The sequence below is a fragment of the Carcharodon carcharias genome, chromosome 5 (assembly GCF_017639515.1).
Source record: "Carcharodon carcharias isolate sCarCar2 chromosome 5, sCarCar2.pri, whole genome shotgun sequence".
NCBI classification, from domain to species: domain Eukaryota; kingdom Metazoa; phylum Chordata; class Chondrichthyes; order Lamniformes; family Lamnidae; genus Carcharodon; species Carcharodon carcharias.
This window is the reverse complement of record NC_054471.1, coordinates 198696871-198711567: the sequence shown is the minus strand read 5'-3', so window position 1 is coordinate 198711567 and position 14697 is coordinate 198696871. Positions and strand designations below refer to the sequence as shown.

At 40.2% G+C, this 14697-nt stretch overlaps 1 protein-coding gene across 3 annotated transcripts in view; it reads left to right on the top strand.

The window, feature by feature from the left end:
- si:ch211-243j20.2 (uridine-cytidine kinase-like 1) overlaps window positions 1-14697 on the top strand; it is a 99982-nt gene that overhangs the window by 64794 nt on the left and 20491 nt on the right. For all 3 annotated transcript variants that reach the window (XM_041187323.1, XM_041187325.1, XM_041187324.1), the window contains exons 9-12: window positions 2041-2139; window positions 5371-5464; window positions 6449-6511; window positions 9020-9142. In XM_041187323.1, the coding sequence (XP_041043257.1) occupies window positions 2041-2139; window positions 5371-5464; window positions 6449-6511; window positions 9020-9142 (379 nt within the window). The remainder of the gene's footprint in view (window positions 1-2040; window positions 2140-5370; window positions 5465-6448; window positions 6512-9019; window positions 9143-14697) is intronic.

Sequence of the window (14697 nt, the reverse complement as noted above, 5' to 3'; positions counted from 1 at the left end):
TAAACTCAGCTACAAAACAATCTACATGTTAAACAACTACATAACAGCAGCTTCCATTTTATGAAGCACCTTTAACAGAGAAAAATATCACAAAGCATTTCAAATGTATAAAGGGGAAAAATTGGGCACCCAGCCAAAGATATTAGGAATGACCAAAGGCTTGATTAAGGATGTAGGTTTTAAGGATGTTCTTAAAGATAAAGAGAACATGGATGAGACTTAATGAGATAATTCTAAAGTGTGGAATCTAGGTGGTTGAAACCTGGCTGCCATTGGCAGGGGGTGGGGGAGGGAGGAAAAGGGCATAATTTTAAATTTGAGGTATTGGGGCCAAGAGTCAATGTAAATCAAGAAGGACAGAGATGATGTTGAAGGATTATTGGTGCCAATCCTGGGGTCGGAGCCTTCCGGGCACTGTTGATAGCCTTACAGAATGTTGTCCTTTTAAACCTCCTACCACTACGACAGCCCTGCTAAACCTATGGTTGCCATGGCTTCATTGGTTGCCATCGCAAAGAAGTCACCAGCTTAGTGTGATGTTATCCATCAACACCCCTGAAACACCCTCGCGACAGAGTGGTGGTGAGAAATAGGACTGGCCGGTTACTGGGGTGAGGATGAGAGAGAGAGAGTGAGAGAAGTGTGGGGCTAGAGTGAACAAAGACTAGGGGTCATGGGAGTGTGCAATGGGCATGGATAAGGGGGTAGTAATAATGGAAGACAGAATGGGCACTGGGGGAGAGGAGTCTTGGGCATCATGTAGGTCCTTGTATTTCCTGTAGGTTGGGGAGCAGCAGATGCTGCAATATGGTGCGTGGCACTGAGGGGAACAGCCAGTAAACAGGTAGGAAAAACCGGTGGACTTTCCTTTGTGTCTTACGTTTGGGGCTGTGTAATGTATTGAAAGGAAAGAAAAACATAAAATTGTCATCTAAATCTGAAAAGAAAAACGTAATTGGGGGGCAATGCTTTGCCAGATATATTCATCCTCATATTAAAAGAAAAGCTCACTTATCCCATTTGTAAACATATTCGGAAAGAATAGCATTAAAAATGAAATTGCTTCCTCTGTTAAAAATATGACGAGGACCTGCAATTAGACATGTAGAAGTAGGTGTAGTCGGTGCGCAAAGCATAGCAATCACTACTGGGTATAGGTGTATAGTGCCCTCTGCTGACAGCTAAAAAAAGTCAATTTTCTGACACGAGAAAACCTCGACCTCAAATTTGAGAAAAATAATTTTGTAAATATATGTAGTTGATATGTTTTCAGCACTGGTTTTTATTTTCCCCTAGCATGTCCATTCCTAAAGGCATTAACACCTGCTGGAATGTAGTTCCACATGCACCAAGCACCCTTTGATACATCACCCAACTTATCATTTTTTATCAGCCATGACAGTGAGTGCTTAGAGATGATTGGGCAGTGGGTGCCGTACCTGAGTCAGATGCTGTTTTTATCTGATATCTGCTCAGACACTTCCAGAAAATGTGGCTAGAAAATAGGTCAAGAGGGGCAACCCTGGCCGATGCTCCCCCTTGTTGCCAATAAGCGGTGAGACCAATTCTAGCACCACCACCACTGGTTAACCATCAGTTAACTTAGCATAGATTTAGGATTGATTTTAGTATCTTAGCCTGTAATGCTTTTTATTACAACTGTGACTTCCTTGACTATTGTATTCATCAACTTTGTAGAATTTGATTTTGGATTTGAAAATTTAATTGATAGAAGATATTATTTGAATGCAAAAGCTTGAAGCAAGTCTTTACTGACAATTTTATAGAAATAATATAATTTGGATGATCCTATCAAGGATAAAAAGTCTAGACTGCCAACAAAAGGAATGGTTGTTTCTTAAAAATACCGAACCAGTTTGCTAGTTGTCAAATTAGAGAATTTGTGACAAATGAGAGAATGGTCTTGCAGTATTCTCTAACAATACTACTGACTGAAAGAAGATTTAACTCTGCACTTATTACAAATGCTGTTTCAGGTAAAGATTTTCATGGTGCTAACTTTCTTCTTTATTTCTACAGAGCAGCCCTGGCCTCTGCCCACCAAGGGCAACCTCTGCCAGATAAGCTAAGTGTCCTTGAAAGCACTCCACAGGTTAGAGGATTGCACACAATTATCAGGTAACTTTAGACATGCTTTACCGTATTTAAGAAATGTATAATTTACAAGAGCGGAGTCCCTTATCAAGAGGGGAAGAAAACTGCCAACATCTCATTAAGAGATGGGTACACTTAATGGAAGAATAGCTTTGCTGCTACACTACAGTAATTGTTGAGTCTGGGGCCTAGTTACCTATTGTTTGTGTGCATGAAGGATCCAAACCATCAAGGAGTTGGCCAATGTAGGTCCTCCCACTTTACTGAAAGGAGATGCTTGTCAGATTTATGATAAAGAAAAGCTGAGACTTGGGATGTTAGCTGCAGGAAAATGTTATTTTTGAGGTCAGCTGTAAGATTCCATCCTCGTATATCCGGATCTTGGTGTCTTACAATGATTAGGTTGAAGAGAGACAAATAACTGTGGCAGAAGCTCTGTACTTCCTTTCAGTGGGTCATAGTGTGTGTTCATCCTTTGGTTAGGTGGATGGCTACAATGAGTTCTGTTGCTTGCCATATCAGTAGTGAGAGACCCTCATTTCAGTTGTTCATGAGAGGGCTTCAAGGTAACATGCCTGACAGAAAAAAAGTCAATCTTCTGTGGTAGGTTTGGTTATCCAGTATGTGAACTGGCTGGGTCAAAGCTAACCCAGGGTGCTGTGAATGATTGACCAGTCAATTTGTTTATGAAAGCAGCCTAGAGGAAGTAGGGACAGCAGCAGGTAGTGGGCATGGAGCGATGTCAGGATTCTAGCCACTAGGATCCAGATAATCCTGAAAAACAATACCCTAATAGGTATAGTATGATATTAGCGGGGCAAGCAATGAAATCTTGCCAGTGCTCCATTCTGAAGAGCTAACATATTTACTTGTTCATATTTCAGCAGTGCCCCTACATACACTTGAAAATTGTAAGCCTAGGTTCTGCCAACCAGCAATTGAGCTCTATGGATTTAGAAATGTGGGATGTGTCCTTACAAGGGGATTGTATACGCTCCATGTTGAGTAAATAGAAACTCAACAAGTGACTGTAGCTTTCCCAGCTATATTTGGAGACTCTTAAATATACCGATGAGTTTTTACTTTAGTGGTGGACGATTAAACAACTCGCTGGAGGAGGAGGCTCCACAAATATCCCCATCCTCAATGATGGTGGAGTCCAACACAGCAGTACAAAAGAGACGGCTGAATATTTGTAAGAATCTTCAACCAGAAGTGTGGAGTGGATGATCCATCTTAGCCTCCTCCGAGGTCCCCAGCATCACAGACGCCAGTCTTCAGCTAATTCGATTTACTCCATGTGATATCAAGAAATGGCTGAAGGTACTGGATACTGCAAAGGCTCTGAGTCCTGACAATATTCCAGCAATATTACTGAAGACTTGTGCTCCAGAACCTGCCACACCCGTAGCCAAGCTGTTCCAGTACAGCTACAACTCTGGCATCTACCTGGCTATGTGGAAAATTACCCAAGTATATCCTGTACCCAAAAAGCAGGACAAATCCAACCCAGCCAATTGCTGCCTTATCAGTCTACTCTCGATCATCAGTAAAGTGATGGGAGGAGTCATCAACAGTGCTATCATGCGGCATTTGCTTAGCAATAACCTGCTCACTGATGCTCAGTTTGGGTACCACCAGGGCAGCTCAGCTCCTGATCTCATTGCAGCCTTGGTTTAGATATGGACAAAAGAGCTGAACACCTGCGGTGAGGTGAAAGTAACTGCCCTTGACATCAAGGCAGCATTTGACCAGGGAGCCCTGGCAAAACTGGGATCAGTGGGATCAGGGGGAAAATTCTGCTGGTTGAAGTCATACCTAGCACAGAGGAAGATGGTTGTGATTGTTGGAGTCAATCATTTCAGTTCCAGGACATCTCTGCAGGAGTTCCTCAAGGTGGTGTCCTAGGCCCAACCATCTTCATCTGCTTCATCAATGACCTTCCTTCAATCATAATATCAGAACTGGGGATGTTCACTGATGATTGCACAATCTCCAGCACTATTTACGACTCCCCAGATAGTGAAACAGTCCATGCCCAAGTGCAGCAAGATCTGGATAATATTCAGGCTTGGGCTGAAAAGTGGCAAGTAACATTCGTGCCACACAAGTGGCTGGCAATGACCACCTCCAAAAAGAGAGAATCTAACCATCGTCCCCTGACATTCAATGGCATTACCATCGCTGAATCCCCCACAATCAGCATCCTGGGGGTTGCTGTTGACCAGAAACTGAACTGGACTAGCTATATAAATACTGTGGCTATAAGAGCAGATCAGAGTCTAGGAATCCTGCAGTGAGTAACTCACTGCCTGACTCCTCAAAGCCTGTCCACCATCTACAAGGCACAAGTCAGAGTGTGATGGAATACTCTCCACTTGCTTGGATGAGTGCAGCTCCAACAACACTCGAAGCTTGACACCCTCGGGGACAAAGCAGACCACTTGATTGCCACCCCAGCCACAAATGTTCGCTCTGTCCACCACCAATGCACAGTGGCAGCAGTGTCTACCTTCTACAGAATGCACTGTAGGATCTCATCAAGCCTCCTTAGACAGCACCTGCCAAACTCTCAACCATACCATCTAGCAGGTTAAGGGAAGCAGAAGGATGGGAACACCACCACCTGGAAGCTCCCCTCCAAGCCACTCACCATCCTGATTTGGGAACATATTGCCATTCCTTCACACCACATGGACTGCAGTGGTTCAAGAAGGCAGCTCATCATCACCACCTCAAGGGTAATTAGGGATGGGCATTAAATGTGGCCTAGCCAGTGACATCCACATCCCATGAGTGAATAAAACAAAAAATTCTCTATGTCCCACGTAACTCACAGTCAATTAAGTACTTCTGAAATGTGGGCGCTGTTGTAATGAGGGATAACATGATGGCCAATTTGACACACATCATCTCTCTGATGTGGGCATTGAACCAATGATCTTTTGACTTAGGTGATGGTGATACTGCAGAGCTAAGGCTGACATCTAAAGTTTTCCACTTGAGCTTTTCTCTTGAAGTTTACCAGGACATTTGAAGCCTTCAATTAGTTTCTGTATTCCATCATTCTTTATATAACTAAATTGCATTTAGTTTTGCTTTAATTGGATTGAGTAAGTTAATGTACATAGTTTTCAATTAGTATTTTCAAAAATGTTAATCTCTAATTTATCTTTTGTTGACATACTGCAGTTGATGTTTCAGAAATGTTATTATATATATACATTTTTGGATTATTCCTTGTCTGTTGAACAGAAATAAAGACACAAGTCGAGATGAGTTCATCTTCTATTCAAAGAGATTGATGAGGTTGCTGATTGAACACGCCCTTTCTTTCTTGCCACTTAAGGTAATATTTTCAACTGTGCTTGTATTGAAGTCATGGGTATGGTCATTGGGCCTGATGGGCAAGAAATACATTGCATTTGGCTTGACACTTAGTCTGATTTAGTTTCATAATGATGGAAGCAGACTTCAGTCATTCTTGGCAAAACTAAAACCATTGGTCTGTTTACATTAGAGCAGAGGATATTAAGAGATGATTAGATGGGGGTTGAAATTATGAAGGGATGAGACAAAATACTGATAACATTGTGTTTCTAGTTGTTGAGGGATCCAGCACAAGAAGACATAAGATTAAATGTAAAAGATTATAAAGAGCAAGAAAAATAATTTTACACAGGCTTCTGAGTCTGGGAATGCCAACTAAAGTTAGTGATTTAAGCACAGATGATCTCAACATTTGAGAATACATTAAATTGCTATTTGAAGGAACAAAGGAAGGGTATTATGATTGAAAAGTTGCCACGGCATTATTTATCCCTCAACCAACACCTAAAAATAGATTACCTGATCATTATCCCATTGCTATTTGTGGGACCATGCTACATGCAAATTCCCCATCTTGCTTCTTAAGGCTGCATTTGCTGCCAACGCCAGGCATGCACAGTCGATTCTGTTGCTCCCTTACGTAATAGCAAGTGACAGCCCTGGCAGCTGCCAGGACAAAAAATGGCACCGCCCAAGTAATCACAATTGTTTTTTTCCCTGGAATATGGAATTGGGACCAGCACTCAAGTGGCGGATAAACATCAACGTGGACTCATTGGGAGGAATAGCCTGTTTCTGTATTATTACTTCCTCTATGTATCTTTTTGTTTCATTCCTCTTGTCATCTTATAATGGAACAGAATGAGGCTCATATCATGAGCTGTGTTATGGTCTGACTCAAGTCCAGCATATTTATATTGGCTTTTGCTGTCGGAAAATAACTGAAGGAAAAACGCTTCTTTTATTGATTACTGATTTCTGATTTTTCTTTGAATATTTATAGCCTGTTACAGTGGAAACACCCCAAGGAGAACTGTATGAAGGAAAGAAATTTGGTGGAAAAAGGGTGAGCATCTCACTGTATCTAGGAGGTCTTTAGAAATTTCATTGGCTGTTAATGTGAGTTTGTATTGTTTTACACAAGGTCTCAGTCAAATCCTTCAAAAGTATTGTGTGATGGTTTCTTTAGTTGTTTACAGAAGGAAATTTTTTGTTCGTGAGAGGATGAGAAGGTTAAAAGTTCTCAGGATTTGTAGGAAAAGGTGAACTCTTTAGGAAAGAGGAGGATATCATAATGACTAATTACAAAATTATAAAGAAAACCAATAAAACTAAATCCAGAAAATTGTTCGCTATGGTAAAGGCCTCAAATACAAGGGCATGGGTTTTAAAATTAGAATTTAGGATTCGGAAAGTAAATTATAAGAATTTATTTTAACCAGAGTTATAATTGTGGAAAAAGTTATGGGGGAATACCATTGAAAAGGTTCATGTAACTGGCCAATTAGGTGCATTCCTGGAGAGAGATCAAGGGATTATGGTTAAGAACCATATTTATTTAGTTAATCTTTGTAGATCAGGCAAGCTTGTTTGGCCTGGTGGCCTTTTTCAAAAGCACCTTTTATCAACAATGTCTTGCATTTATATAGTGTCTTTATGACCTCCAGATGACGCAAAGTGCTTTGTAGCCAATTAAGTGCCCCTTAGAAATGCTGTGGCCAATGATGTCATTCCACTGCACCCAGCCTGCCAGTATACCAAGATAGTTTAGCAGATCAAGAACCATTAAAATGCTGTGTGTGAAACACCCCTTATTTCATGACTGGACTTCAAGCCTGCTATTAAATTTTGTGCTTAAATTACACTTCTATGAAATTATATGCCTAATTTAAAATTAAAGCACTAAAACAAAAGTAGCCAAGTTTTTTTTTTTCTGACCACTTTACTGGTCAGCTGCTAATTCAAATATGAAAAAATGCAAATACGAGAAATCTGAAATGAAGCCAAAATATTGGAAACACAGTAAGCCTGTTGATATCTAAAAAGAGAAGACCAAATTCTAGATGTCGAGTCTTCGTCAAAGTAGCAGTAGAACAGAAATCTTCTGCCCCTGAAGCTCAATGGAATGTTGTGCTAGAAGACTTTAATAGTAAATTTGGAAAATAGCATCACAGTATTATACTGGTATTCGGTTACAGCTTGCATGAGCTGTGGTTATGCAAATTGCAGCCAGTATTTTTAGGTTTGTGCATATACATCTGATAGTCCCCTGAATTGAGACTGTATGCTGGCATTAAAAGACTTTTAAAACAGCATTGTATGTTGTCTATTCAAACCATGATCCATTGGACGTGTTCGTGCAGTGCATTTATTATTGCCACCAGGTTTAAAATAAGGAGGATATGGTTTAAGATTTCTGCCTTTCTTCTTAAAAAGATATCAGTGAAGTCATTATTCACAGAGATAATTAATGCAAGTTCTGAACTGAGAATTGTAACATATTTAAAAGGGGGGTGGTATTACCGTTGCCTAAACAAGGGAAAAAACAGTTGTGATTACTTGAGTGGCGCCATTTTTTGTCCAGGCAGCTGCCTAGACTGTCGCTTGCTATGATGTAAGGGAGCAACAGAATCGACTGTGCATGCCTGGCGTTGGCAGCAAATGCAGCCTTATGAAGCATTATGGGGAATTTACATGTAGCATGGTCCCACAAATACCAATGTGATAATGACCAGGTAATCTGTTGTTAGGTGTTGCTTGAGGGATAAATAATGCCATGACAACTTTTCACATGCACCCGAGAGGATAGGGCAGGGCTTTGTTTGAACATCTCATCTGAAATATTGTACCTCAGGAAGTGCAATGCTCCATTTTACCCTGTAATGTTGACCTAGATTTTGCGCCCAAGTCTCTGGAGTGTTTGTAACTTACAAAAAAGAGCCCTTCTGTTCAAATCATGGCAGTTGGAAGATTGAGAAGATTCATTTTTTAAAATCTCAAAAGCAGCTTAGGTGACTGAGAAGAACTGATGTATTCAAGAGTTACCTACAAACATCTTGCTTAGTTCTCGGAGTGTAAACTTTTTATTTATGAAGTTGAATGACTTCTTTGAAAGCAATAGGCTGTTTCAACAGACCTCATTTAAAGTTTACAATTTGAAGTAATTTTTATTGCAAATAAAAGAATATATGATAGTTACATACTTCTACTGTATATATGTAACTATTGCATCCCCCGGTTAGCTTATTGACTTGTTGATGACCTAGTGGATAAAGGCTAAGTCACAATAAGCCGCCCAGACCAGAAACTCCCTAGTTTGATTCCTCGTGAATAAAAAGTTAGCTGATCTTGGTGCTAGAAAATAGCTTTTGTATATTTGGGCTAGAGAGGGGAAATGCAGCCAGGTTCTTTTCACTGATCACTTGTCCAGTGGCTTTGTAGAGTGATTTGTGTGAATGTTGGGTTAAAAGTATGATTGGATTGTGAACTGTTAGCACCCATGAGGAAGTATTTGTGTAACAGTTTAACCTGTAAATTCAATGTTTCAATTAATGAATTATTCCTCATTTTCTAGATAACAGGCGTCTCCATTCTTCGTGCTGGCGAAACAATGGAGCAGGCACTAACAGCAGTGTGCAAGGATATCAGACTAGGAAAGATTCTTATTCAGACTAACCATGACACAGGGGAGCCTGAGGTACATACATTACTGTTAATTAAATAGTGCTGGGGGGCATCTAGTTTAATTAAACTTATGACAATTGTCTCGTGGAATAATTCCTTTACAATCTATGTTGTATCTGAAATAACAGCCTAGTTAACCCCTTAAACTGGTCACATAATAAACAACATAATTTTCTTAATTGATCAGCAATCTGTATTAGAACTACCAGTAAATTGGTATATTTGAAAAATAATTGATGTCGAGCATGTCTTATATAATCTAGTTGCTTAATGCTTTTGTAGAAATAGCAGCATCCCTGATGGTTCTACCTATCATTAAGCCTGTAATTGTATTGTAAATCTTTTCCAGTTATCTGTTGGTATAATTTGCATTCCTAGACATTATAGAAATTGAGTACTCTTGGGAAGTAGTGTCTTTGCATAACATGTTGGTGAATTTAATACAATTGGCCTGAATTTTCATGGAGAAGAGAAATAGAAGATGCTTCCCTATAGAGGGATAAACAGCTTGTTTTGCTTCACTTGTCCTTCCCCCCCTGCCCTAGGTTCCTTCTTTCCTGGATGTATTGGCTCATGCCTGGATATGGTTCCAACAACCTTCTAGTACTTTATTCAAATGGTTGTTCCAGGGTGAACCAACATAGTGAGTCCGTTTGCAGGATAGAGTCAGTGGATAATGGTCAGGAACGTACCCCATTTTTCCTTGGCTCGGGCACTGAGGCCAATTTTAGTATTCCTATACAGCTCAATACACACCCCAAGAATTAGGAACAGGAGTAGGCCATTGGGCCCCTCAAGCCTAATCTATCATTCAATAAAATCATGGTTGACCTGATTGTGGCCTCAACTCCACTTTCCTGTCTGCCCCTCCATAACTGTTGACTCCCTTGTCGATCAAAAATCTATTTAACTCAGCTTTGAATATATTCAGTGACCCAGTTGCCACTACTCTCTGGGGAAGAGAATTCCACAGACCAACAACCCTCTGAGAGAAAAGATTTCTTCTCATCTCAGTCTTAAGTGGGAGATCCTTAATTTTTAAACTGTGTCCCCTAGTTTCAGACTCTCCCACAAGTGGAAACATCCTCTTAGGCTCCACCCTGTCAAGTCATAGAAACTAGGAGCAGGAGTAGGCCATTCGGCCCTTCGAGCCTGCTCTGCCATTCATTATGATCATGGCTAATCATCCAACTCAATAGCCTGCTCCCGCTTTCTCCCCATTTACTTTGATCCCTTTTGCTCCAAGAGCTATACCTAACTCCTCCTTCAAAACATACAATGTTTTGGCCTCAACTACTTTCTGTGGTAGCGAATTCCACAGGCTCACCACTCTCTGGTTGAAGAAATTTCTCCTCATCTCAGTCCTAAATGGTCTACCCCGTATCCTCAGACTGTGACCCCTGGTTCTGGACTCCCCACCATCGGGAACATCCTTCCTGCATCTACCCTGTCTAGTCCTGTTAGAATTTTATAGATTTCTATGAGATCCCCCTCATTCTCCTGAACTCCAGCGAATATAATCCTAACTGACTCAATGTCTCCTCATATGTCAGTCCCGCCATCCCAAGAATCAGTCTGGTAAACCTTTGCTGCATTCCCTCTATAGCAAGAACATCCTTCCTCAGATAAGGAGACCAAAACTGCGCACAATATTCCAGGTGTGGTCTCACTAAGGCCCTGTATAATTGCAGCAAGACATCCCTGCTCCTGTACTTGAATCCTCTTGCTATGAAGGCCAACATACCATTTGCCTTCTTTACCGTCTGCTGTACCTGCATGCTTACCTTCAGTGACTGGTGTATGAGGACACCCAGGCCTCATTGCACATTCCCCTCTCTCAATCTATAGCCATTCAGATAATAATCTGCCTTCCTGTTTTTGCTACCAAAGTGGATAACCTCACATTTATCCACATTATACTGCATCTGCCATGCATTTGCCCACTCACTCAGCTTGTCCAAATCACACTGAAGCATCCCTGCATCCTCCTTACAGCTCACCCTCCCACCCAGCTTTGTGTCATCTGCAAATTTGGAGATGTTACATTTAGCTCCCTCATCTAAATCATTAATATATATTGTGAATAGCTGGGGTCCCAGCACCGATCCCTGCGGTACCCCACTAGTCAATGCCTGCCATTTGGAAAAAGACCCGTTTATTCCTACTCTATGTTTCCTATCTGCCAACTAGTTTTCTATCCATCTCAAAACACTACACCCAATCCCATGCGCTTTAATTTTACACACTAACCTCTTATGTGGGACTTTGTCGAAAGCCTTCTGAAAGTCCAAATAAATCACATCCACTGGCTCCCCCTCATCAACTAGATACATCCTCGAAAAATTCCAGTAGATTTGTCAAGCATGATTTCCCTTTCATAAATCCTTGCTGGTTCTGTCCGATTGTGCCACTGTTTTCCAAGTGCTCGGCTATTAAATCTTTTATAATGGACCCTAGAACTTACCCCACTACTGACATCAGGCTGACTGGTCTATAATTCCCTGTTTTCTCTCTACCTCCCTAAATAGTGGGTTTACGTTAGCTACCCTCCAATCTGTAGGAACTGTTCCAGAGTCTATAGAATCTCGGAAGATGACCACCAATGCATCCACTATTTCTAGGGCCACTTCCTTAAGTACTCTGGGATGTAGATTATCAGGCCCTGGGGATTTATCGGCCTTCAATCCCATCAATTTCCCCAACACCATTTCCCTACTAATACTGATTTCTTTCAGTTCGTCCCTCTCACTACACCCTGTGTTCCCCAACATTTCTGGCATGTTATTTGTGTCCTCCTTTGTGAAGACAGAACCATTGTATGTATTTAGTTAGTCAGCCATCTCTTTGTTCCCCATTATAAATTCCCCTGTTTCTGACTGTAAGGGACCTACATTTGTCTTCACCAATCTTTTTCTCTTTACATACCTATAGAAACTTTTACAGTCAGTTTTTATGTTCCTTGCTCTCGTACTCTATTTTCCCCCTCTTAATCAATCCCTTGGTCCTCCTTTGCTGAATTCTAAACTGCTCCCAATCCTCAGGTCTGTTGTTTTTTTTAGCCAATTTATATGTCTCTTCCTTGGATCTAATACTATCTCTACTTGTAAGGCATGACTTGGCCATCTTCCCTGTTTTACTTTCGCGCCAGACAGGAATAAACAATTTTGTTGCAGTTCACCCACGCGCTCTTTGAATGTTTGACATTGCCTAAAGCCATCATCCCTTTGAGTAATGTTTCCCAATCCATCATAGCCAACTCACGCCTTATACTATTGTAGTTTCCTTTATTAAGATTCAGAATCGGCTACGTCACTCTCCGTCTTGATGAAGATGAAGAATTCTATCATTGTCCTGTCAGGATATTGTATGTTTCAATAAGATCATCTCTCATTCTTCTAAACACTAATGGGAATAGGCCCAACAACCTCAACCATTCTTCATCAGTCAATGAACCTTCTCTGAACTACTTATAATGCAATTATATCCTTTCGTAAGTAAGAAGGCCAAAACTACACACAGTACTCCTGCAATCTCACTAATGCCTTGCACAGCTGTAGTAACACTTACCTACTTTTATACGCAATTCCCCTTGCCTACGTTCCATTTGGCTTCCTAATCACTTGCTGTACCTCCACACTAACTTCTGTGATTATGTACTAGGACACCCGATCCCTCTATCACCGAGTTCTGCAGTCTCTCTCCATTCAAGTAGTATATGGCTTTGTATTTGCCAAATCTTTGCCCGCTCACTTAACTTATCTATCCCTTTGTAGCCTCCTTATGTCCTCTTCACAACTTACTTTCCTACCTATCTTTATGTCATCAGCAAATTTATCAACTAAACTTTCTGTCCCTTCATCCAAGTCATTTATATAAATTGTAAAAATTTGAGGCCTCAGCACTGATCCCTGTGGCACACCACTTATACCTTGCCAACCAGAAAATGACCCATTTAAGCCAACTTTGTTTCCTGTTATCCTTATAGCCTTCTCGCAATTGATTTCTGGCTAACCTAGCTATTTCTAACAGTTATATAGGCTAGTACTCCCCACCTATATATCATCTCACTCAATGATCTCCTTTATCTTTTTGCAGGAGTGCTACTAATTCTAAATTGTTAGCATATAAGTGCATACAATTAAAGCGTCGGATTATGCATGAACTTAGAAGGTTCTCTGGCTCTCCCTTCACATTTCAGGCATTAGCATATATAACATGTTTATTCTTTATTTTAGATGATGTTTTATTAACCTAACATGTTGTGCCTGTCATTTAATAATTTCAAAATTATCCCAAATTCAAATAGTGTTGTTGGACTGATAGGTTTTCTTAGTTTTCAATTTATTCCTCGCCGAAATAAACTTACTTTCTTGATACCCAGAACCTTCTAGATTTGTCCCTCCACCAGCCCCCTTTTTAAAAATCAAAATATGACCAACGCCCCCAAACATCAGCTCAATTTCTCTTTGAGTGCTTGAAATAGCAGCTCATGCAATTTATTTTATCAATTCCAATTTCAGAAACAGGCCCAGGCCCTGTGATTCCAAATGCTTTATCCTCATCAGAGACAGAAGTGCTTGCATATGTTATTTAGAAATTAACTGCAAACTGGTTAGAAGCAATTGCTTCGAAACATAACAAATGGTAACTAATAGCCTAAACGGGTTAAAGCCAAGTCTTTGAAAGGCAAAGCCTTAGTTCACATCATGACTATGCTGTGTCATTTGATGTCTAGATTTCTTGCCGCGGTATCTGTACTCGTGTGGTCCTGGAAAACTTTTTTTAATGCAAAAACCTATTGTGGCTCAGCCCATGTGCTCAATGGGTTAACATGTGCAATGATATCTGCCAATTTAGGAACTTAACTTTTGGACATTATTACATTTTTTTATTTGGCAAGTGGTGAATTTTTTAAAAAGCAGCCATCAGCAGAAAGGGTTAACTTATCTGCTTGTTTTCAAGGGATGGAGCAAAACATTCTCTCATGCACACAATTGTGTTACTTTGAGTAAGTTTTTTTTAAAACTTAACCAATCAAAGAACAAAACTCTATTTTAAACATTTTTTTCAAAATTCCTTTTTGCTATCTCTTCGTTTTTGCCCAAATTTTATCCTAGAGGACCGAGAACAACATAAATCATTAGTAACCTTTTTTCAAAGGAAGAACATTCTGTTCAGGAAAAACAGCATTTTAGATTAAATTCCAATTGATTCAAATGATTTAGCATCCTTGTAAGATATTAAAACCAGGATGATTTCCCAACCAGAATCAATTCAAATTATCTCAAATTCCAATTCATATCATTGATCATTTAAAATTCAAAATTGCCAAGGTGTGTGAGCCTTATTATCTGGAATTAAAGTCTCCCACATACCTTAGCATCATAACTAGAATGTCACTGTGGCCACAAATGAAATTCAAGTTTCTGCAACTCAGCAGGTTAGTTATCCTTGATATTTCCAATTTGATTCAAACCAGCACTTGTGAACTAAATACAGAACATAATAGCGCACACACTAAGAAGAAAAGATAAATTACATAATTCTCACATTGTTACTTCAGGTGCC